General features: G+C 40.5%; 1 protein-coding gene across 1 annotated transcript in view; it reads left to right on the forward strand.

Moving 5' to 3' along the window:
• The window catches only part of FMN2 (formin 2), a 296,800-nt gene that overhangs the window by 271,414 nt on the left and 2,737 nt on the right, over positions 1-22,649 (forward strand). The window contains exon 17 of the mRNA XM_047762652.1: positions 9,426-9,575. Within this exon, the coding sequence (XP_047618608.1) occupies positions 9,426-9,575 (150 nt within the window). The remainder of the gene's footprint in view (positions 1-9,425; positions 9,576-22,649) is intronic.

The following is a 22,649-nucleotide window of genomic DNA, read 5'->3' on the forward strand; positions in this document are numbered from 1 at the left end:
AGCTCACTCACCCATTCTTCTGACTCATTTATTCTGATATTGATTCTTTCTAGTATATTTTTCCTTTCAGTTATTGTATTCTTCAACTCTGTTTGTTCTTTATACTTTAACTCTTTGTTAAACATTTCCTATGTCTTCTTGGTCTGTGCCTCCATTCTTTTTCCAAGATCTTGGGTCATCTTTACTAACGTTCCTCTGAATTATTTTTCAGTTAGATTGCCTATCTCCACTTCACTTAGTTGTTCTTGCGGGGTTTTATCTTGTTCCTTCATCCGGAACATATTCCTTTGCCATCTCAATTTGCCTGACTTTCTGTGTTTGTGGTCTCCATTCTGCAAGCTAGAGTATTGTAGTTCCTCTTGCTTCTGGTGTCTGCCCCCAGGTGGGTGAAGTTGGCCTAGGGGATTGTGCAGACTTCCTGCAGGGAGGGACAGGTCCCTGCCCATTGGTGGGTGGAGCTAGGTCTTGGCCCTCTGGTGGGCAGGGCTGTGTCATGGGGTGTGTTTAGAGGTGGCTGCAGGCTCAGGAACACTTTCCTCAGCCTGTCTGATGATGGGTGGGGCTTTATTCCTGCCCTGTTGGTTGTTTGGCCTGAGGCTTCCCAGAACTGTAGCCTATAGGCTGTTGGGCAGGGCCAGGTCTTAGTGTCAAAGTGGCACCTCCTGGAGAGCTCATGCCAATGAGTACTCCCTGATACCTCAACCACCAGCTACCCCCTCCTCCAAAAGAGACCCTCCAGGACCAGCAGGTAGGTCTGGCCCAGGCTCCTATGAAATCACTGCTTTTTCCCTGGGTTCTGGTGCACATGAGGCTTTGTGTGCACCCTCCAAGAGTGGAGTCTCCATTCCCCCTAGATACTTGGAGTTCCCTCAATCAAGCTTCACTGGCCTTCAAAGCCAAAAACTCTGGGGGCTCCTCCTCCCAATCCCAGCCCCCCAGGATGGGTAGCCTGATGTGGAGCTCAGAACTGTCACTCTGGGAGTTCCCCTTGTAGCACAGTGGAAATGAATCCGAGTAGTATCCATGAGGATGCAGGTTCAATCCTTGACCTTGCTCAGTGGGGATCCGTCATTGCTGTGAGCCACGGTCTAGGTCACAGACACAGCTTGGATCTCCCGTTGCTCTGGCTGTGGAGTAGGCCAGCAGCTGTAGCTCCAATTCAACCCCTAGCCTTTGAACTTCCATATGCCATGGGTGCAGCCCTATAAAGCAAAAGCAAAAAAAAAAAAGGTAAAAAAAAGTACTCTTTCTCCTGGGAGAACCTCTGCAATATAATTATTTTCCAGTTTGTGGCTCACCCATCCTGCAGGTATAGGATTTGATTATATCATAATTGCACCCCTCCTACCATCTCATTGTGGCTACTTCTTTGTCTTTGGATATCAAATATCTTTTTTGGTCGGTTCTAGTCTTTCTGTCAGTGGTTGTTCAGCAGTTAGTTGTGATTTTGGTGTTTTCATGAGAGGAGGTGAGTTCAAGTGCTCTACTCCACCATCTTGTTTCCAACTCCCTGGGTTTAAAAAAAAAAAGATAAACAAAATCACAAACCTCTAGCTAGGCTAACTGAAAAGGAAAGAGAGAGGACTCAGATAAAATAACAAATGAAAGGGGAGAAATTACAAACATCAGAGATACAAGAAATCATAAGAGAATACTATGAACATAACTTGTATGCTAACAAATGGAAAATTTAAAAGAAATGGATGAGTTTCTAGAAATATTTATACTGTCACAAATGAATCAAGAAGAAAGATAAGTTGAACAGACCAATCACTAGAAGTAAAATAGAATCTGTAATTTTAAAACACTCCCTGCAAACAAAAATCCAGGGCCAGATGGCATCAACAGGGAATTCTACCAAACATGTAAAAAAGAACTAATACTGCTTAAACTATTCCAAAAAAAATCAAAGAGGAGGGAACACTTGCAAATTCATTCTTTGAGGTCACCATGATCCTGATAACAAAGCCAGACAAAGACACTACAAAAAAATAAAACTATAGGCCAATATCTTTGATGAATATAGATGCAAAAATTCTGAACAAAATATTATCAAACCGAATCCAACAACACATGAAAAGGATCAGATACCATGATCAAGGTGGATTATTCTAGGGTCGCAAGGATGGTTCAGCATGTGTAAATTCATTGATGTGATACACCATATTAACAAAAGGAAAGACAAAAACCACAGATGAGTTCCTGTTATGGTGCAGCAGAAATGAATCTGACTAGTATCCATGAGGATGCAGGTTCAGTCCCTGGCCTTGCTCAGTAGGTTAAGGATCTGACATTGCCATGAGCTGTGGTATATGTAGCAGACATGGCTCAGATCCCACCTTGCTGTGGCTGTGGTGTAGGCCAGCGGCTACAGCTCCAATTCAACCCCTAGCCTGGGAACTTCCATGTGCCTCAGGTCTGGCAAAAAACAAAAAACAAAAAACCCACATGATCATATCAATGGGTGCAGGAAAATTATTTGACAAAATTCACATCCATTCAAGATAAAAACTCTCACCAAAGTGGATATAGAGGGAACAAATCTCACCATAATAAAAGCCATTTACAGTAGACGCACAACCAACATAATACTCAATGGAGAAAAGATGAAAGCCATCTTGCTAAATTCAGGAACAATACAAGAATGCCCAGTGTCACAACTTCTATTAAACATAGTATTGGAAGTACTAGCCACAGCTATCAGACAAGAAAAATAAATGAAAGCTTTCCAAATTGAAAAAGGAAATGTAAAACTGTCACTATTTGGAGATAACATGATACTCTATAGAGAATCCTAAAGTTTCCACTCAGAAACTATTAGAACTAGTAAATGAATTCAGCAAAGTAACAGGATAGAATATTAATATACAGAAATCTGTTGTATTTATTTGTACTAATATTGAAACATCAGAAAGAGAAAGTTTTTAAAATCCTATTTAAAATTGTGGCAATTGTGGCAAAATAAATAGAATACCTAGGAATAAACTTGGGTAACCAAGGAGGTGAAAGACCTATATTCTGAAAACCATAAAATATTGGTAAAGGAAATTGAATATGATTCAAAGAAATGGGAAGATATCCCATTTGCTTGGTTTAGAAGAAATAATATTGTTAAAATGGCCATACCACCCAAGGCAATCTACAGATTTAATATAATCTCTATCAAGTTATCTAACAAAAAACAACCCAATCAGTAAATGGCCAGAAGACCTAAATAGACATTTTTCTAAAGAAGACATACAGATGGCCAACAGTCACATGAAAAGATGCTCAAAATCACTAATTATTAGGGAAATGCAAATCAAAACCACAGTGAGGTGTTACCTCACCGCATTCAGAATGGCTGTCATCAAAAAGCCTATAAATACTAAGTGCTGGAGAGGGTGTGGAGAAAAGGGAACCCTCACACAGTGTTGTTGAAAATGTAAAGCCACTATGGAAAACATTATGGAGGTTCCTTAAAAAACTAAAAGTAGAGCTACCATTTGATTCAACAATCCCACACCTGGGTGTATATCTGGAAAAGACGAAAACTCTAATTTGAAAAGATATATGTACCCCAGTGTTTATGGCAGCACTATTTATAATAGCCAAGTCATAGAAACTACCCAAGTGCCCATCAACATATGATTGGCTTAAGAATATGTGATGTGGCTATGGGGAACAGTATGGAGGTACTTCAGAAAACTCTACATAGAACTACCATATGACCCAGCAATCCCACTCTTGGGCATATATCCAAACAAAACTTTCCTTGAAAAATACACGTGCACCTGCATGTTCGTTGCAGCACTACTCACAATAGCCAAGACATGGAAACAACCCAAATGTCCATCGACAGATGAATGGATAGGAAGACGTGATATATATGTATATACAATGGAATACTATTCAACCATAAAAAAGAACAAGGAGTTCCTGTCGTGGCGCAGTGGTTAACGAATCCGACTAGGAACCATGAGGTTGCGGGTTCGGTCCCTGCCCTTGCTCAGTGGGTTAAGGGTCCGGCGTTGCCGTGAGCTGTGGTGTAGGTCACAGACGCGGCTCGGATCCCACGTTGCTGTGGCTCTGGTGTAGGCCGGTGGCTACAGCTCCAATTCGACCCCTAGCCTGGGAACCTCCATATGCCGCGGGAGCGGCCCAAGAAATAGCAAAAAGACAAAAAAAAAAGAACAAAATAATGCCATTTGCAGCAACATGGATGAAACTACAGATTCTCATACTGATTGAAGTAAGCCAGAAAGAGAAAGACAAATACCATGTGCTATCGCTTATATCTGGAATCTAATATATGGCACAAATTAATCTTTCCACAGAAAAGAAAATCATGGACTTGGAGAATAGACTTGTGGTTGCCAAGGGGGAGGGGAGGGAGTGGGATGGATTGGGAGCTTGGGGTTAATAGATGCAGACTATTGCCTTTGAAACAGATAAGCAATGAGATCCTGCTGTGTAGTACCAGGAACTATGTCTAGTCACTATGATGGAGCATGATAATGTGAGAAAAAATTATGTGTACATGTATGTGTAACTAGGTCACCATGCTGTACAGTAAAAAATTGACAACACTGTAAACTAGCTATAAGGGGAAAAATCATTATATTAAAATATATATATATATATATGTGATGTGGGAGTTTCCATCATGGAACAGCAGAAATGAATCCAACTAGGAACCATAAGGTTGCAGGTTCGTTCCCTGGCCTTGCTCAGTGGGTTAAGGATCCAGCGTTGCCATGAGCTGTGGTGTAGATCACAGATGCAACTCAGGATCCAGCATAGTGTGGCTGTGGTGTAGGCCAGCAGCTATAGCTCTGATTAGACTCCTAGCCTGGGAACCTCCATATGCCACAGGTGTGGGCCTAAAAAAAGGAAAAAATATGTGATGTGTTTATAGTGTATATAGTGTGTGTATGTGTGTGTGTGTGTATATATATACGGCCTAAAAAAAGGAAAAAATATGTGATGTGTTTATAGTGTATATAGTGTGTGTATGTGTGTGTGTGTGTATATATATACACACATATATGTGTATACATAGTGCAATATGCAACCACAAAACATGAAATATTGCCATTTGCAACAACATGGATGGACTTAGACATTATCGTACTAGGTGAAGTCAGATGAAGACAAACTTTATATCTCTTACATGTAGAATCTAAAAAATAATACAAATTAATCTATATACAAAATAGAAACCAACTCAAAGACATAAAAAACAAACTTCTGGTTACCAAATGGAGATGGAAGGACAAATTAGAAGTAAGGGATTAACTGGAGTTCCCATCCTGGTGCAGCAGAAATGAATCTAACTAGTATCCATGAGGGTACGGGTTCAATCCCTGGCCTCGCTCAGTGGGTTAAGGATCCAGTGTTGCCACAAACTGTGGTGTAGGCCAGCAGTTGCAGCTCTGATTCAACCCCCAACCTGGGAAATGCCTTATGCCACAAGTACAGCCCTAAAAAGAAAAAAAAAAACAAAAAACACCATGAAGAAACAATCAGTCTAGAACATAGGGTTATTGACTTTTTTGGTGTCTTCTGGAGTGTCTCTTATTGCAACTGGTGCATTTTCTTGGTGTTATAACCGCAGTTCTTTTTACCATCAACCCTTCATGTGCCAGGGTTATATTGAGAGTCTCGTAGAACAGTCTATGTGGAGAGAAAAGTCTGAGATAGGATATCTGTCCTGTATTGCCATATGGTGGATGGGACCCTCCTGGTTTCAGATTTAGATAAAGGGGATAATTTGGAAAGGATGGAACATAACCCTATCACCCACCCTCTAAATGTATGTCTTTCATGTCATAAAAGTTTGAATTAGCTGAATGCCGCCTAGTGCTAGACAGGATTGTGTAACTGCAAATGTCTCTGAAACCCAAGGTACTTTAATAACTTGTAGCATTACAGCCCTATTATTTGCTTAGTCATTTCTGAAAAGCACTCACATGTTATTCTGGGAGTTGGGTGATTAAATGCAGTTGGGACAGCACTTGTGGTCCTCAGTCAACCCTTCATTCTCTGGGTCACACTCCTAGGTGACACTTGTTCCATCACTGCAGCCATTTCCACAGAAATGGCTATGAACATAGGTTCTCTTCATGGAGAATCATGCTATTAATTGGTTTCACACTTTTAAGTCAACTATAGAGTGCTAATTTGTCTAAAAAACTTAAAAAGTTTCACACAAAGCATTTTTTGTGAAAGATGCTTAAGTGTTATAAAGTTAACATGTAAATTTAGTTTATGTCTTACAAGGTACTTTTCATTTAATCCTCATGACAACCTTGAAAAGCAGGCATAGTGCTGTAAAGGCATAGCACTTTACAGATGAAGAAACTGGAGCTCAGAAATTGTTACCTGCTTAAAGCTATGTGGGCAGTTATGACAAAGCCAAGAGGAAAATGTCCAACTTTTAGAATAGTTGTCACTAGTATCAAAAGCCTCTGTGCATGCCACTAACTCAAAAATATCCATAGGGTACATGATCACATGTGTGTCTATTAATAAATCGGGCCTGATTAAATTAGATGCAATTTAGAGGGAAAAAATCAGGAAATATATATTTCTTTAATATTCAGTATTTGTAATATAATATGCAATATAAAATAGTGTTAAAACATTTAACAAATACTTTGGAAATCCATTTTTTATGGGACTTCAAAACCATATTATTGCTTATAATAATCTGTTTTACAAATGAAAAAGCCGAGTCAAAATGATGTTAAATGGTTTGCTCATATAACTAGTCCAAGAGTCAGGATTCAATATCTTATGTTGATCTCAATATCTTATGTTTATCTCATTCTAAATCCTATTCTAGTTATATGGTTTGCTCATATAACTAGTCCAAGAGTCAGGATTCAATATCTTATGTTGATTTCAATATCTTATGTTTATCTCATTCTAAATCCTATCTTTTTTCCTTTATACCTCATGATAGAACTTTTAAAATGGTGTAAGATGGCTGGGTGGATGACTGGCTATTACAACTTGGATATGTCTGCCCAAATGCACTGGCTTGGTCTGTAATGATCAATTTCGTGAAGCATAAGTATCAGAGAAATGATGAAAAGGAATAAATGGATAGTCAAAGGCTTTGAGACCTAATTTCAGACTAGCAGCTCGTAAATAATCTTAGGCATTTAAGGAGGATGACTGGTTTTCCCAGGAGGGACATATTGTGTACATTTGTCAGTTTTAATAAAATGTGACTATTTCCACTTTCTGCCATCTCCCCTCCCGCGGTCCTCAAACCATGAACACATCTTACAGACACATTCTAATATCATGACCACGGCTTGTGGCAGCCATAGCCACTTCACAGCCTGACTCCTTAGGATTGCTTGATTTTACTGTGTCATTTTTCCTACCAGGCCAACTAGGGAGAAATATATAAATTCCTGAGAATAACACACTTGATCAAATCAGTGCTGTCATCTCCCTTTGGAATCTAAAAGCTGGTATCCCTGGGAATCTTGCTGCTCAGAGAGAGCCATAAGGCACATTTAAAAACAGAACAGGGGTTCCCGTCGTGGCGCAGTGGTTAACGAATCCGACTAGGAACCATGAGATTGCGGGTTCGGTCCCTGCCCTTGCTCAGTGGGTTAACGATCCGGCGTTGCCGTGAGCTGTGGTGTAGGTTGCAGACGCAGCTCGGATCCCGCGTTGCTGTGGCTCTGGCTCCGATTCAACTCCTAGCCTGGGAACCTCCATATGCCGAGAGAGCGGCCCAAGAAATAGCAACAACAACAACAACAACAACAAAAAAGAACAGAGTAGCCCCACATTGGTAACGCATAGTTAGGAGTGAATTTTTTTTTCCTTTTTGTCTTTTTAGGGCCATACGCATGGCATTTGGAGGTTCCCAGGTGAGGGATCTAATCTGAGCTGTAGCCACAGGCCTACACCAGGGTCACAGCAACACCAGATCCGAGCCACATCTATGACCTACACTAGATCTCACAGCAATGCCAGATCCTTAACCCACTGAGCAAGGCCAGGGATCGAACCCACAAAGTCATGGTTCCTAGTCGGATTCGTTTCTGCTGCACCACGATGGGAACTCCCAGGAGTGAATTTTTGATTTTGTGTGTGATGCTTGATCTCTTCTGAGCAAATTTACTCCACACATCTCATTTTTTAAATGATCATCTCAAGGAGATATTTTTCACATTGTTTTTTCATAGTAGGGATTTGAAATCAGCTATACAACAAGCTGAATACATGCACAGATGTGTGTTTGTGTGTGTGTGCGAACACGTTTTTAATCAAACAACATGCCAAAATCAGGTTGCCTTTGAAATTTACTTCAGGGTTCTCTAAGTCCAACTTTAGCTGGTGTGGCAGAAATAGTGCTGGGTGGAGTTCCTTTCATGGCTCAGTGGTTAACAAATCTGACTAGCATCCGTGAGGACTCAGGTTCGATCCCTGCCTTGCTCAGTGGGTTAAGGCTCTGGTGTTGCTGTGAGCTGTGGTGTAGGTTGCAGATGCAGCTTGGATCTTGCATTGCTGTGGCTGTGGCTACAGCTCCGATTCAACCCCTAGCCTGGGTACCTCCATATGCCATGGGTACAGCCCTAAAAAGCAAAAAAAAAAAAAAAAAGAAGAAGAAGAAGTAGTGCTGGGCCTTGACCAAAGTGGGGGGATAAAAAGAGGTATTTGCTACACCTTTTTGCAGCAACTCTGGCCACACTATGACAAGCTGCCCAGGCTTTATTGGCGTCAGTCCTTTTTAGGGTGTTGTCCACAGGAGGACTTTTGTTGTCATGAATCTACCATTTACTAGGTGTATGTTCTTTGTCAAGTAACCCTTTTTAACCTTTGTGTAGTTGTAACACAAAGCAGCCTCTAATGCCACCTTCTGGAGAATGGCCCTCTCGGCCCTCTGGTACAGTGCTGGCTACCCCACTGGTACCCACTCAGTGGCATTGCCATGATCTCCAAGGGGAGCCTTTGTTAGCATCTCCCTGGACTGTTGCTTTATTTTTCCCACCAGCACAATAAGAAGCCAAATAGTATAGAAGCAATATAATATACACATATAGTACATACTAGTTTGGGGGCAAAGTGCTCATATTTAATTTGTTTTAGAGTCTAGAAAGAAAGTCTAGTGCCACCACCTCCCATATGTCCCAAATGGATTACAGTTTCATTTCTGAAATGTGTCAGACACATAGTGATTACTTCTGAAAATAGGTGGATATTAGCATATGGAAGACTCTTGTCAGCTGCTAATATCTATGTCCAAAAACTCTAACATGAAACTGTAAGAGAGGTGCTATTAGTGCCTTGAGTCCTTCTGGTTAATAACTGCATGAATGAAATCAGCATTTGAATGGAAAAAGAATATCCCATATTGGAAAGTAATCACAGCTTTTATGCTTGTTTGTGTGTGTGTCTGCGTGTGTGTGCTTTGACAGCTTTTTGGAGACCACAGCATATTTCTTCATGAGACCAAAAATCGGAGAGAAGGAGGTGTCCCCAAATGTTTTCTTCAGTATCTGGCATGAATTCAGCTCTGACTTTAAAGACTTTTGGAAGAAAGAGAACAAACTTATTCTACAAGAGAGGTAGGCTTTTTTCCATTTACCAGAATGGCATTTTAAAACTGGTGTTTTATCAGGTATGACAAATAGGGGTTGCCAGCTTTTATAGCCTAATGAAAAATTAGGTCCTCACCCTGAGGTATCCAGTCTAAGAGGGTGCTGAGATTTGGCAGTATTTGGAGTTTCAGTGAGAAGAACCAGCACAATGTCTGTGACACTATAAAAGAAAAGGTAGGTGATAGTTTGCTGGGTAAATCACCTGTTGTGTGGTAAAAAACAACTTCTGTGATGAGGAAACCACACAAAAGCAGACCAGGTAAGAAAAGAAGGGAACATGGAGTTCCCATCAGGGCTCAGTGGTTAACAAATCTAACTAGCATCCATGAGGACGCAGGTTCCATCCCTGACCTTGCTCAGCGGGTTAAAAATCCAGCGTTGCCCTGAGCTGTGGTGTAGGTGGCAGACTCAGCTCAGATCTTGTGTTGCTGTGGCTGTGGTGTAGGCCTGCAGCTACAGCTCCGATTTGACCCCTAGCCTGGGAACCTCCATATGCTGCTGGAGTGGCCCTAAAAAGCAAAAAAAAGAAAAAGGAAAGGAGTGAGTGATCCCTGCTGAGATGACAAACCCCCTCACTCAAAAAAGACCGAGCATGAAGACTAAGGTAAGATGAATCGGTTTGGCTTTGGTTTTGCTCCATTTATGGGATATTTAAAAATTTTACCATTCATATCAAAATGTCTCCCAGGTGTCACCAAGAAATAGATGATCAATATTTTTTAAAAAGATCTTTTAAGAATCTTGTCAGGTCGTATCTCATTTCATAAAGTACATCTTTTCAGGAATGAAGGGAAATTTCTCCACTTAAGTATGTGAGATAGAGTCTGTGTCACTTGATTATGAAATCATAGAGGGGTATTGTCCTAAGTCAAGGAGAAGCCTGGCTCTCTCATAGCAGCATCCCCAGACAGTGGGTCTGGAGGGAGAATGAAAAGGAAGCATCAAGGACACTGGCATCCAAGCCCCAGCTAGTGTACTTCTTGATTCTGAGTCCAAGGATGAACTTTTATTTGAAAATGTTAGTGTGACCTCTCCTCCTCATTTATATTATGTTCTACTCCTGTTTTGATGCTTTACACAATTGACCTCTTGGTTTTATCATGAATCAGAAAGATTTTTTCATATACTTGGAACTAGACCAGTACAGTTGTTAATAAGAAATCCTTCTCTAAATGCTTATTACCGAGCAACACAAAACATATTAAAAATAATTTTTTTTAAATATTGGCTTGATGGAGTTCCCATCGTGGGTCAGTGGTAATGAACCCAACTCGTATCCATGAGGACTTGGGTTGAATCCCCGAACTTGCTCAGTGGGTTAAGATCTGGTGTTTCTGTGAGCTGTGGTGTAGGCTGGCAGCTACAGCTCTAATTCAGCCCCTAGCCATGGGAACTTCCACACGTCACAGAAGATAAAAAAGAAAAAATGAAATCTGTCTCTGGCACCTGGGTCTCAAGCCCTGTAGTGTGCAGTGAAGCCATCGTGATTTCATTTTTAGTCAGCTTCAGCATTTTAATTTCATAAATCAATTGTAACATTAGTCAAAGTTGTGTTAGAGTACTGTAACTTAGTTTACTGGTTGACTCAACTTTGATGGACTAAGGGAAAGGTTAGCTATTCTTCCAACTGCACAAGCATGTGGCAGTCATGTCTGGTTCAGGCCAGCTGATGTCTGTGGTTGGAGGAAATTCTGGGCCTTAGAAGTTTGTGCATTAAACTGAAGAGAACCTCATACACTATTAGCATTCCTCTTGCCATAATATTTATTCCAGTAGCTTGTTATGTTCAGATTGAAATATGCAATTGGTGTACAAGGAAGCAACCACTTTCAAAACAACTGAGAATAAACCTGAGCTAAGGAGAGAAGTTTATTATTATACACTAATATATCTGTTAGATGCCCAAGTGAAACTGCCTCTCAGACTCTTTGGCATTGTTGCATTGGAGCATTAAGTTTATTTGGCCAACCTTTTACCCCTTTAACTCAGGCATCAGTTTCTAGAGAAATAATCCATAAAGAAATCCTCTTTCTGGTCTGACTCCTGTACCAAAGCTTTGGCAAAGCAGTTGACAAACAATAGAACAATGGTGAGAGTGGAACCTGAGAAGGTGTAGGGAATGTGATCTACATTCATGGAAGAAGTCATTAATATGCATTAAGACATAATAGGCAGATGGAGTTCCTGTCATGGCTCAGTGGTTAACAAATCCGACTAGGAACCATGAGGTTGCGGGTTTGATCCTTGGACTCGTTCAGTGGGTTAAGGATCTGGTGTTGCCGTGAGCTGTGGTGTAGGTCACAGACTCGGCTCGGATCCCGTGTTGCTGTGGCTCTGGCGTAGGCCGGTGGCTACAGCTCTGATCAGACCCTTAGCCCGGGAACCTCCATATGCCACAGGAGCGGCCCTAGAAAAGGCAAAAAGACAAAAAAAAAAAAAAAGACATAACAGGCAGAGTTCCCACTGTGGCACAACGGAATTGGCAGCATCTCTGCAGCACCAGGACTCAGGTTCAAACCCTGGCCTAACACAGTGGGTTAAGGGATCTGGCATTGCCACAGCTGTAGCATAGGTTGCAGCTGCAGCTTGGATCTGATCCCTGGCCTGGGAACTCCATTTATCTCAGGGTGGCCAAAAAAGGAAAAAAAAAAAGACATAAGAGGCACTGAAAAATTATTAATTCTTTCAACAGTTATTTATGTCCTACTGTATGTATGCTGGACAAATTTCCTGGCCATGTGGATCTTACCCTCTAGTGAGAGACACAATACAAAAGTAAACATGCATATTTTAAAATTATAGGTTGAAATTAGTGCTTTGAGGAAAATAAACTGTGAACCATTTTTACAGAATAAAAAGCAGAAGAGTTTCATTCAGAAAGTGTAGTCAAAGGGGGCCTTTCTGAAGAGGAAACTTTATATTGACATCTAAAGTAATTTGAGGCTTGTGAAGGGGCAGGGTGGCAAGGCTGGCAGGCAGAGATGTGTGAAGATCAAGATAGCCTGGCAGAGAAGACTGACTGCAGTCCAAGAAAGATGAAGGTCATGAAATGAATCTGATGAAGTAGATGAGGCCTGGCCGTTCGGGTCCTTGCAGTCATGATAAGAGACTGATTTTTATTGTGGTGCAGCAGTAGGCCATCACAGGCCTTCTGGAAGTGAACAGCCTGACGTGGCTCATGCAGAGGAGAGATCGTTAGCTCAGGTAGCTAGGAAATTGGATAGTGGCATTGAGAAACGAGTTAGGAGTTACTGAGGTGGCCCAGGTGAAAGGTGTGGTGCTTTGGACTGGGAGAGGCAGCAGAGGAGACAGGAAGTGCATGCTTGGGTGTAGGCTCTGGAGGGACCCTATACACACGTGCCATCATGGGTTCTGGGCTGAAGCAGCTTTAAAAGTTAGAAAAGTCTTAAGTATTGGCTCCGTTACTGACAAGCTTATGTTAACCAGATATTTGAGATCAAGGTGTTCTTCTCCTAAAATGATTTATAAAAAGCATTATAGAAAATAAATTCATGAAGAATTAATACACTCATAAAGTTAAGGAATATCTGAATCCCTTATATCAGGAAATTTACTTTATAAAACTTAGTTCTACAAGAATGATGTAAAATCCTAAGGTGAAGAAATTTAGGTGAAAAACATCTTAGCATTTGGTTCTTTATCTTGCCATGTTCAAAGAGATGTTTTTTAAACTTTGGAAAATCCTTTCTCAAAGCCTTATGTTCAGAAATGAAGGAGGGAGTTCCCATTGTGGCGCAGTGGTTAACGAATCTGACTAGGAACCGTGAGGTGGCAGGTTCGGTCCCTGGCCTTGCTCAGTGGGTTAACGATCCAGTGTTGCCATGAGCTGTGGTGTAGGTTGCAGATGCGGCTCGGATCCCGTGTTGCTGTGGCTTTGGCATAGGCCGGCAGCTGCAGCTCCAATTCGACCCCTAGCCTGGGAACCTCCGTGTGCCACGGGAGCAGCCCTAGAAAAAGCAGAAAAACAAAAAAAAATTTTTTTTAAATAAAGGAGACTTGGGTGTTTCCATAGTGGCTCAGCAGGTAAAGAACACAACACTGTCTCCAATGAGTCCCTTGCCTCGATCAGTGAGTTAAGGATCTGGCATTGCCACAAGCTGCAGTGTAGGTCGCATGCAGCTCAGATCCAGTGTTGCTGTGGCTGTGGAGTAACCCTGCAGATGTTCCATTGTCTGTTTTTGTTCTAGATGTCTGTTTTTGTGCCAGTACCACACTGTCTTGATGACTGTAGCTTTGTAATATTGTCTGAAGTCTGGGAGAGTTATGCCTCCTGCTTGTTTTTTGTTCCTCAGGGTTGCATTGGCAAAACTGGATCTTTTATGGTTCCATATAAATGTTTGGATTTTTTGTTCCAGTTCTGTGAAAAATGTCATGGGTAATTTGATAGGGAGTGCACTGAATCTGTAGATTACTTTGGGTAGTATGTCCATTTTAACAGTATTAATTCTTCCAATCCAGGAGCATGGAGTATCTTTCCATTTCTTTGAATCCTTTTTAATTTCCTTGATTAATGTTTTATAATCCTCAGCATATAAGCCTTTCACCTTCTTGGTCAGGTTTATTCCTACGTACTTAATTTTGGGGGGTATGATTTTAAAAGGTATTTATATTTTTATATTCCTTTTCTAACATTTCATTGTTATATACAGAAATGCAACCAATTTCCGAATGTTAATCTTGTATCTTACTACTTTGCTGAATTCATTGATCAGTTTTTGTGTGGAGTCCTTAGGGTTTTCTATATATATATAGTATCATGTCACTTGCATAGAGTGACAGTATTACCTCTTTTCTTCCAGTTTGGATATCTTTTATTTCTTTTGTGTGTCCAATTGCTGTGTCTAGGAATTCCAACACCATGTTGAATAAATGTGATGAGAGTAGGCATCCTTGTCTTGTTCCAGATTTTAGCAAGAAAGCTTTCAGCTTTTCTCCATTGAGTATTATATCAGCTGTGGGTTTGTCATAAATGGCCATTATTATGTTAAGGTATGTTCCCTCTATACCCACTTTGGTAAGAGCTTTTATCATGAATGGATCTTGGATTTTGTCAAATTCTTCTTCTGCATCTATTGAGATGACCATGTGGTTTTTGACTTTTGTTAATGTGGTGCATATGATGTTGATTGATTTGCATATGTTGAACCATCCTTGTGAACTTTGGATGAATCCCACTTGGTCATATTATATGATCTATTTTATGTGTTGTTGGATTTGGTTGGCTAAAATTTTGTTGAGAATTTTTGTATCTATATTCATCAAAGATATTGGCCTATAATTTGGTAATATCTTGGGTTTTGGTATTAGGATGATGGTGGATTCATAGAATGTCTTTGGGATTATTCCTTCTTTTTCAACCTTTTGGAAAAGTTTAAGAAGGATGGGTATAATTTCTTCTTTGTATGTTTGATAGAATTTGCCTGTGAAGCCATCTGGTGCTAGACTTCTGTTAGTAGAGAGTGTTTTTACTACATATTCAATTTCATTTCTAGTGACTGGTATATTCAATTGATCTGTTTCTCCTTGATTCAATTTCAGGAGGCTGTAAGTCTCCAGAAAGCTGTCCATTTCTTCTAAAGTCAAATTCGTTGGCATATAATTGTTGACAGTATTCTCTTGTGGTTTTTTTGTATTTCTGCAGTATCCACTGAGATTTCTCCCTTGGCATATAATTGTTCATAGTATTCTCTACGGTTTTTTGTATTTCTGCAGTATCCTTTGAGATTTATCTGTTTTCATTTCCTATTTTGCTTGAGTTCTTTTACTTCTCTTCTTGGTGAGTCTCGCCAGAGTCAATTTTGTTTACCCTTTCAAAGAACCAGCTATTGGTTTTATTTTTTTCTATTGTTTTTTGAATCTCTATTTTATTGATTTCCTCTCTGACCCTTATGATTTCCTTCCTTCTGCTGACTTTGTTTGCTCTTCTTTTTCTAATTCTTTTCAGTAGTATGTTAGGTTGTTGATTTGCGATTTTTCTTCTTTTCCGAGGAAGGCCTGTATTGCTATGAACTTTCCTCTAAGCACTGCTTTTGTGGCATCTCATAGATTTTGAATGGCTGTGTTTTCATTATCATTTGTCTGGAGGTATTTTTTAATTCCCCTTTTGATTTCCTCATTGACCCACTGGTTTTTTAGTAGCATGTTGTTTAGTCTCCCTGTAGTCAGTTTGTTCTCATTTCTTTCCCTGTCGTCGATTTCTGTAGTTTCATGCCATTGTGGTCAGAGAAGATAGTTGAAACAATTTCTGTACCCTTAAATTTGTTGAGGTTAGTTTGGTGCCCCAGAATGTGGTCAGTCCTTGAGAATGTTCCATGTGCACTTGAAAAGAATGAATGTTCTTAATTTGGGGGAATGTAATGTCTTGAAACTATCAGTTAAGTCTTTCTTTTCCACTGTGTTCTTTAGGATCTCTGTTGCGTTATTGATTTTCTGTCTGGAGGATCTGTCCATTGATGTGAGTGGGGTGTTAAAATCTCCTACTGTGATTGTATTCCCATCAATTTCTCCTTTTATGTCTGTTTGTATTTGTTGTATATATATGGGTGCTCTTGTATTAGGGGCACGTGTATTGACAAATGTAATATCCTCTTTTTGAATGGATTCTTTTATCATTAAATAGTGTCCTTCTTTGTCTTTCTTTATGGCCTTCATTTTAAAGTCTGTTTTGTCTGATATGAGTATCACAACTCCTGCTTTCTGGTCTTTTCCATTTGCATGAAATTTTCCATTTGCATAAAATAACTTTTTCCATCCTCTCACATTCAATTAATATGTGTCCTTTGTCCTAAGGTAATCTCTGGTAGACAGCACATTGTAAACTCTTGGTTTTTTAATCCAATCTGCCACTCTGTGTCTTTTGATTGGAGCATTCAGTCCATTGACATTTAAGGTAATTACTGATAAATATGTATTTATTTCTATTTTAAACCTTGCTTTCAGTTGATTCTATGTTTCTCTTTTGTTCCTTTTTTTTTTTTGGATGATTTATTTTATGTTTGTGTCCTTTTCTCTTTAGTTTTTATGGATGTGATGTTTGGTTTTGATTTGTGGTTGCCCTGTTTTTCAAGTATGTTAATACCTTCCTATATCTGCTTGCTTTAGCCTAATAGTCATATAGGCTCAAACCCATTCTAAAAAACAGACTCTAGATTTTCTTACTTTCCTTCCCCACATTTTACGATTTTTATGTCCTTCTTTAACATCTTCATGCTTATCCTTTGCTGTTCCTTGTGTTTATTGCCACTTTTACAATAGGTTTTTATTTGCTTTTAGAACTATATACTGGCTTATTTTAAGTGATTGCTTTCCACTTGTGATTTCCTCCATCCTATATTTTCTTACTTTTTTATTTAGAGGAGGCCTTTCAGTATTTGTTTTATTATTATTATTATTTTGCTTTTTAGGGCCACACCTGAAGCATGTGGAAGTTCTCAGGCTAGGGGTCGAATTGGAGCTACAGCTGCCAGCCTATGCCACAGCCACAGCAACACAGGATCCAAACTGCATCTGTGACCTACACCACAGCTCACGGCAATGCCAGATCCTAAACCCACTGAGCGAGCCCAGGGATCGAACCTACATCCTCACAGTTCCTCGTTAGGTTAGTTAAACACTGAGCCATGAAGGGAACTCCCTCAGTATTTCTTTTAGAATGGATTTAGTATTGCTGTACTCTTTTAGTTTTTGTTTGTTAGAGAAATTCTTTATTTCTCCTTCTCTTTTAAATGATATTCTTGATGGTAGAGTATTCTAGGCTGCAGATTTTTCCCTTTGAGAACTTTGAATATATCTTGCCACTCTCTTCTGGCCTGTAGTGTCCCTGCAGAGAAATCAGCCGATAGCATTATGGGGGGGGGGGGTCCCTTGTAATTAACTCTTTGTTCTTCTCTTGTTGAAGAGAATCATTAGAATCCTCTCTTTAACTTTTGCCATTTTTATTTTATGTCCTGGCATGGGCCTAATTTGTTGCCATTAGAATCCTCTCTTTAACTTTTGCCATTTTTATTTTATGTCCTGGCATGGGCCTAATTTGGTTCAACTTGTTTGGGGTGCTCTGTGCTTCCTATATCTTAATATCTGTAAGATTTGGAAAGTTTTCAGCCATAATTTCTTCAAATATATTTTCAATCCCCTTTGTCTTCTCCTTCTGGAATCCCTATTATGCATAGATTGGCCCGCTTTATATTATCCCATAGATCTCTTATATTGCTTTCATGTGTTTTCATTTGGTTTTCTGTCTGCTGTCCTGATTGGGTGATTTCCATTATGCTAACTTGCAAGTCATTAATTTGTTCCTCTGCATTATTCATTCTGCTCTTCATTGCCTTTAACTCAGCTTGTGTCTCTGCAAATGAATTTTCTAATTTTTCTTGACTCCTCCTTATATTTTCTAGTTCCTTTCTAAAGTGATTGGCATTACTGTTCATATGTGATCTTAATTCATTTCTCTTCGCTCTTAATTCCTTCAGTATTTTCACTCTGTCCTTTTTGAACTCAGTGTCTGTCAGACCACAGAGATCTGTTTCCTTTTTTATTTGTATTTTTTCCATTATAGTGATTTACCAGGTTTTGTCAATTTCTGCTGTACAGCAAAGTGACCCAGTCATACATACATATATATATACATATATTCTTTTTCTCACATTATCCTCCAACATGTTCCATCACAAGTGACTAGATATAGTTCCCTGTGCTGTACAGCAGGATCTCATTGCTTATCCATTTCATATGCAATAGTCTGCAACTAATAACCCCAAACTCCTGGTCCATCCCACTCCCTCCTCCTCCACCTTGGCAACCACAAGTCTGTTCTCCAAGTCCATGAGTTTCTTGTCTGTAGAAAGGTTCACTTGTGCCATATTTTAGATTCCAGATATAAGTGATATCATATGGTATTTATCTTTCTCTTTCTGACTTCTCTTAGTATGAGTCTGTAGTTCTGTCCACATTGCTGCAAATGGCATTATTTTGTTCTTTTTATGACTGAGTAGTATTCCATTGTTCATATGTACCACATCTTCTTAATCCATTCATCTGTCAATGGACATTTAGGTTGTTTCCCTGTCTTAGCTATTGTGAATAGTGCTGCAGTGAACACAGGGGTGCATGTATCTTTTTCAATGAAAGTTTTGTCCACATAGATACCCAGGAGTGAAATTGCTGGATCATATGGTATTTCTATCTTTGGTTTTCTGAGGTACGTCCATACTGTTTTCCAGTGGTTGTACCAGTTTACATTCCCGCTAACAATGTAGAAGGGTAGCCTTTTGTCCACACCCTCTCCAGCATTTGTTATTTGTTGACTTGTTAATAACGGCCATTCTGACCAGTGTGAGGTGGTACCACATTCTAATTTTGATCTGCATTTCTGTAATAATTATTGCTGTTGAGGATTTTTTCTTGTGCCTATTGTCCATCTTTATATCTTCTTTGGAGAAATGTCTATGTAGGTCTTATGCTCATTTTTTTTTTCTTTTCGATCTTTTTTTGTCTTTTTTAGGGCTACACCCACAGCATATGGAGGTTCCCAGGCTAGGGGTTGAATCGGAGCTGTAGTTGCCAGCCTACACCACAGTCACAGCAATGTAGGATCCGAGCCATGTCTGCAACCTACACCACAGCTCATGGCAACACCTCAGGGCAATGACAGACCTTTAACTCACTGAGTGAAGCCAGGGATTGAACCTGCGTCCTCATGGATGCTAGTAAGGTTCACTAACTGCTGAGCCACAACAGGAATTCCTCTTCTGCTCATTTTTCAACTAGGTTGTTTTTTTTGCTGTTGAGTTGTATAAGTTGTTTATTTTAGAGATTAAGCCCTTGTCAGCTGTATCGTTTGAAACTGTTTTCTCCTATTCCATAGTTTATCTTTTTGGGTTTGCTTGTTTTTTTTTTTTATTTTTATGGTTTCCTGCAGAGGTCTGTTTCATTGTTTGCTCCTTCAGGGGAATTCTGTTCTTTTACCTGGGAATGGTTCCTGAGCTTCTTCATTTTGCTTGTATTTTCCTTATTCTGTGAGTTTAGGGAAAACAACTTCCATAGTCTTGGAGGGCTATTTATATGAGAGAGTGTCCTGGGTATTTTGTGAGGGCTTACTATTTATTTTTGGCTTGATGGCTTCTTTTTTGGATGCTTGCTTCTCTTTTCTCATTGTGTAGGCTGTTATCCCCTTGATAGGGTGCTGTGTGTGCTTCCAGGAGATGGAGCCAATGGGCAGGCCCAGTAGCCAGTGCCTGGTTGCTGGGCCCTTGAAAATGGCATGGACCCATGGGGAGGCAGTGCAGGATGCTCCTAGCTGCAGGGCTCTGGGAAGTGTCAGTGACCCTCAGGCAGGTGTAGGCAGTGCCCAGAGCATTTGGCAGTGGCAGCAGCAGGCTGTGTATGTTCCCGGGGAAGTGACAGAAACAACAGGTGGTGCTCGGTTACATTGCCCTCCTCTGATGTGAATGGGGCCATAGGTGGTGTCAGGCCATGCCCACCTCTGGAGTCTCAGATGAATGAATTTGCCCCCACCACCAGCTAACCACTTAAGAGGTGTCCCATCACATTTAGCCCACACACCACAGACCACTCAAGAGGTTCCCTGTCACACTTAGCCCACCACCTGTAGACTGTGCAAGAGGGGCCCGTCACCCATAGCCCATGCAAGGGGTACCTTGCCACCCATAGCCCCACCCCCTGAGAGTCCACATGTGCACAGAGGAAGATATTCCTAGAACCCCTCCTCCTCTTGCTCTCCCCAATAATGGCGCTTTGCCTCTCCTCCCAGCCTAGCAGACCTCCTCCCAGGTTCCCTGGGCTGTGGCACTCTTCTCCCTGACACCTCAGGCTGTCTCCGCACAGCCAACCCTAGTCCTCTTTCCAGAATTGACCCCCAGAGTGAGTCTCAGTGCTCAGCCCCTGCCTGAGCATCTCAGACTGTGGTGTCTTGAGAGCTGGTACTGATGATCTGTGAGGCTCTCTCTCTGCTTTGCCCTCCTCAGTCCAGTTGCTGCACTTTTCTCTGAGGCTTTAGGTCACTCCGTCTCAACTGATCTCTCCCCATCAGTTAGGTGACTTCCCAGAGAGTGTAGAGTCCTTTCCTCTTTCACAGTTCCCTCTCAGGAGTGCTGGTCCTGTCCTGATTCCTTTCTCTCTCTTTTTTTTTTTTTTCCTTTTGTTCTACCCAGTTGTGTGGAGAGTTTCTTGCCCTTTTTGGAGGTTTAAGGTCTTCTGCCAGCGTTCAGTAGATGTTCTGTGCAAATCATTCTATATGTAGATGTGTTTGTGGGAGCAGGCGAGTGCCACGTGCTACTCCTCTGCCATCTTGATCCCCTTCTATTAATGTATTCTTGAATTCATGTGTTGGTTTTAGGACAGAAACATTCATAATTCTGTACTGAGTTTTTACATGGAATTAATTCCTACCACATCTTTTAATTTTCTTAATGTTTTTATTTTACAAGGTGGAATAAAAGAACTAGAGCAAAGAGTTCCACAGCATGAACTTGATGCCAGACAGTGTTGATGGCAAATTAGAAAAAAGAGTGGAAATGCATTTTTTTTAATTATCATGACTGACAGATGGGTTATTGGATGGATGGATGGACAGAGATGGACAGATGGGGAGTTGTTAAAAATCCCACATACCATTCAGGAAAAAATATAAATTCAAAATGTGATAGTGATAATAACCAAAGGTTAAATTGGCTTCTATTTTTTAAAACTCTTGATTTCATACATTACTAAAGAAAAATTGCCACTGATAATGAGCACTAATGGGTCCCAAACATTAGGATGAGAACAGGGACCACACACAAGCTTTTAGCTTCAGGGAGGCAATTACATGACCATCAGAAAGCTTACAGATCACAGTGAAAAGGAAAAAATTATGTTGACTTCCATAAAGTACCATTCATGAGTAGTTACTAAAAACAAGTTTCATGATGATGCTAATCTCAAAAAACTAAGAATTCAGAGGTCCAAAAATCCTCTAAAACCAAGTTTTCCATAAGTTTATGGCAAACTCAGTGTACACGAGGCTCTGTACGCAGTGTGAATGTACACCTTTCCCACCGAAATGCTAATGTGTTTGATTACTCCTTGCTGTATCAGCCCCTTTTGATAGTGTTAGGTACCATATTTCTGTCTGGAATTAGAAAGGTAATCCATTTGGCCCCAGAGGTTTGGATAAAAGATTATGAAATGAACAACTATTGGGCTGATGGAACCCTGTGCCCACTGGCCCTGATTCCACTCTTTAGAAACACCCACATAAATACAATCCCTTTTCCATGGAACGGCTCTTCAGCCATCTGAGATTAGCTTTGAAGATGCTCTCAGGTTTTCCATTGTGCTGACATGGTATTCCCAGTTCTTTCAGTTCTTTAGAATCTCTGAACTTTTCTGACTCCCTCAGTTTTGCATTTGGCCTGGACCACTTCCTCTGTTGTTTCAGCTGTGCCTTTACTACACCATGATCTACTCAGCACATTACACTTCTTAACACTTCAGTGTCAGCAAGACGAGACCCTTCACTTTTCTTGCTCTGGGAGAAATTTTCCAAGCCAGACTATTTCACGATCAGTGTTCACCAACCTAAGGTAGATTCTCTAAGGAATGGACATCCTGAGGCAAATCCTGGGAAACATGAGAGTGATGGGAAGTCAAGAACAATTTTATTCAACTTTTAATTTTCCTTTATGATTGTTCCCCATGGTGCCTTCTTTCACTTTCTTCCAAGCCTGAACACCATTTCTGCACCTTCACTCTGAATATATGACTCGTCCACAAGTATTAAATAGCTACTATATGCCAGGCACTGGAGTTGTGAACATCATCACGACTTTCTTGAATCTCTGGAGCTTACATTATACACACTGGGTGCTGATACGGGCTCTGAAGACAAAGCAGGGAAAGGGAAGAGGGAGTTGAAGGAGATGCGTGGAAGCCAGCCAGGCAGTGCTCTCTGAGGGATGACAGCTAAGCAGGGAGTTGAAATGAGGGAATGAACCAGTAGATATGGCAATGGGACATTCCAGA

The sequence above is a fragment of the Phacochoerus africanus genome, chromosome 15 (genome assembly GCF_016906955.1).
Source record: "Phacochoerus africanus isolate WHEZ1 chromosome 15, ROS_Pafr_v1, whole genome shotgun sequence".
NCBI classification, from domain to species: Eukaryota; Metazoa; Chordata; class Mammalia; order Artiodactyla; family Suidae; genus Phacochoerus; species Phacochoerus africanus.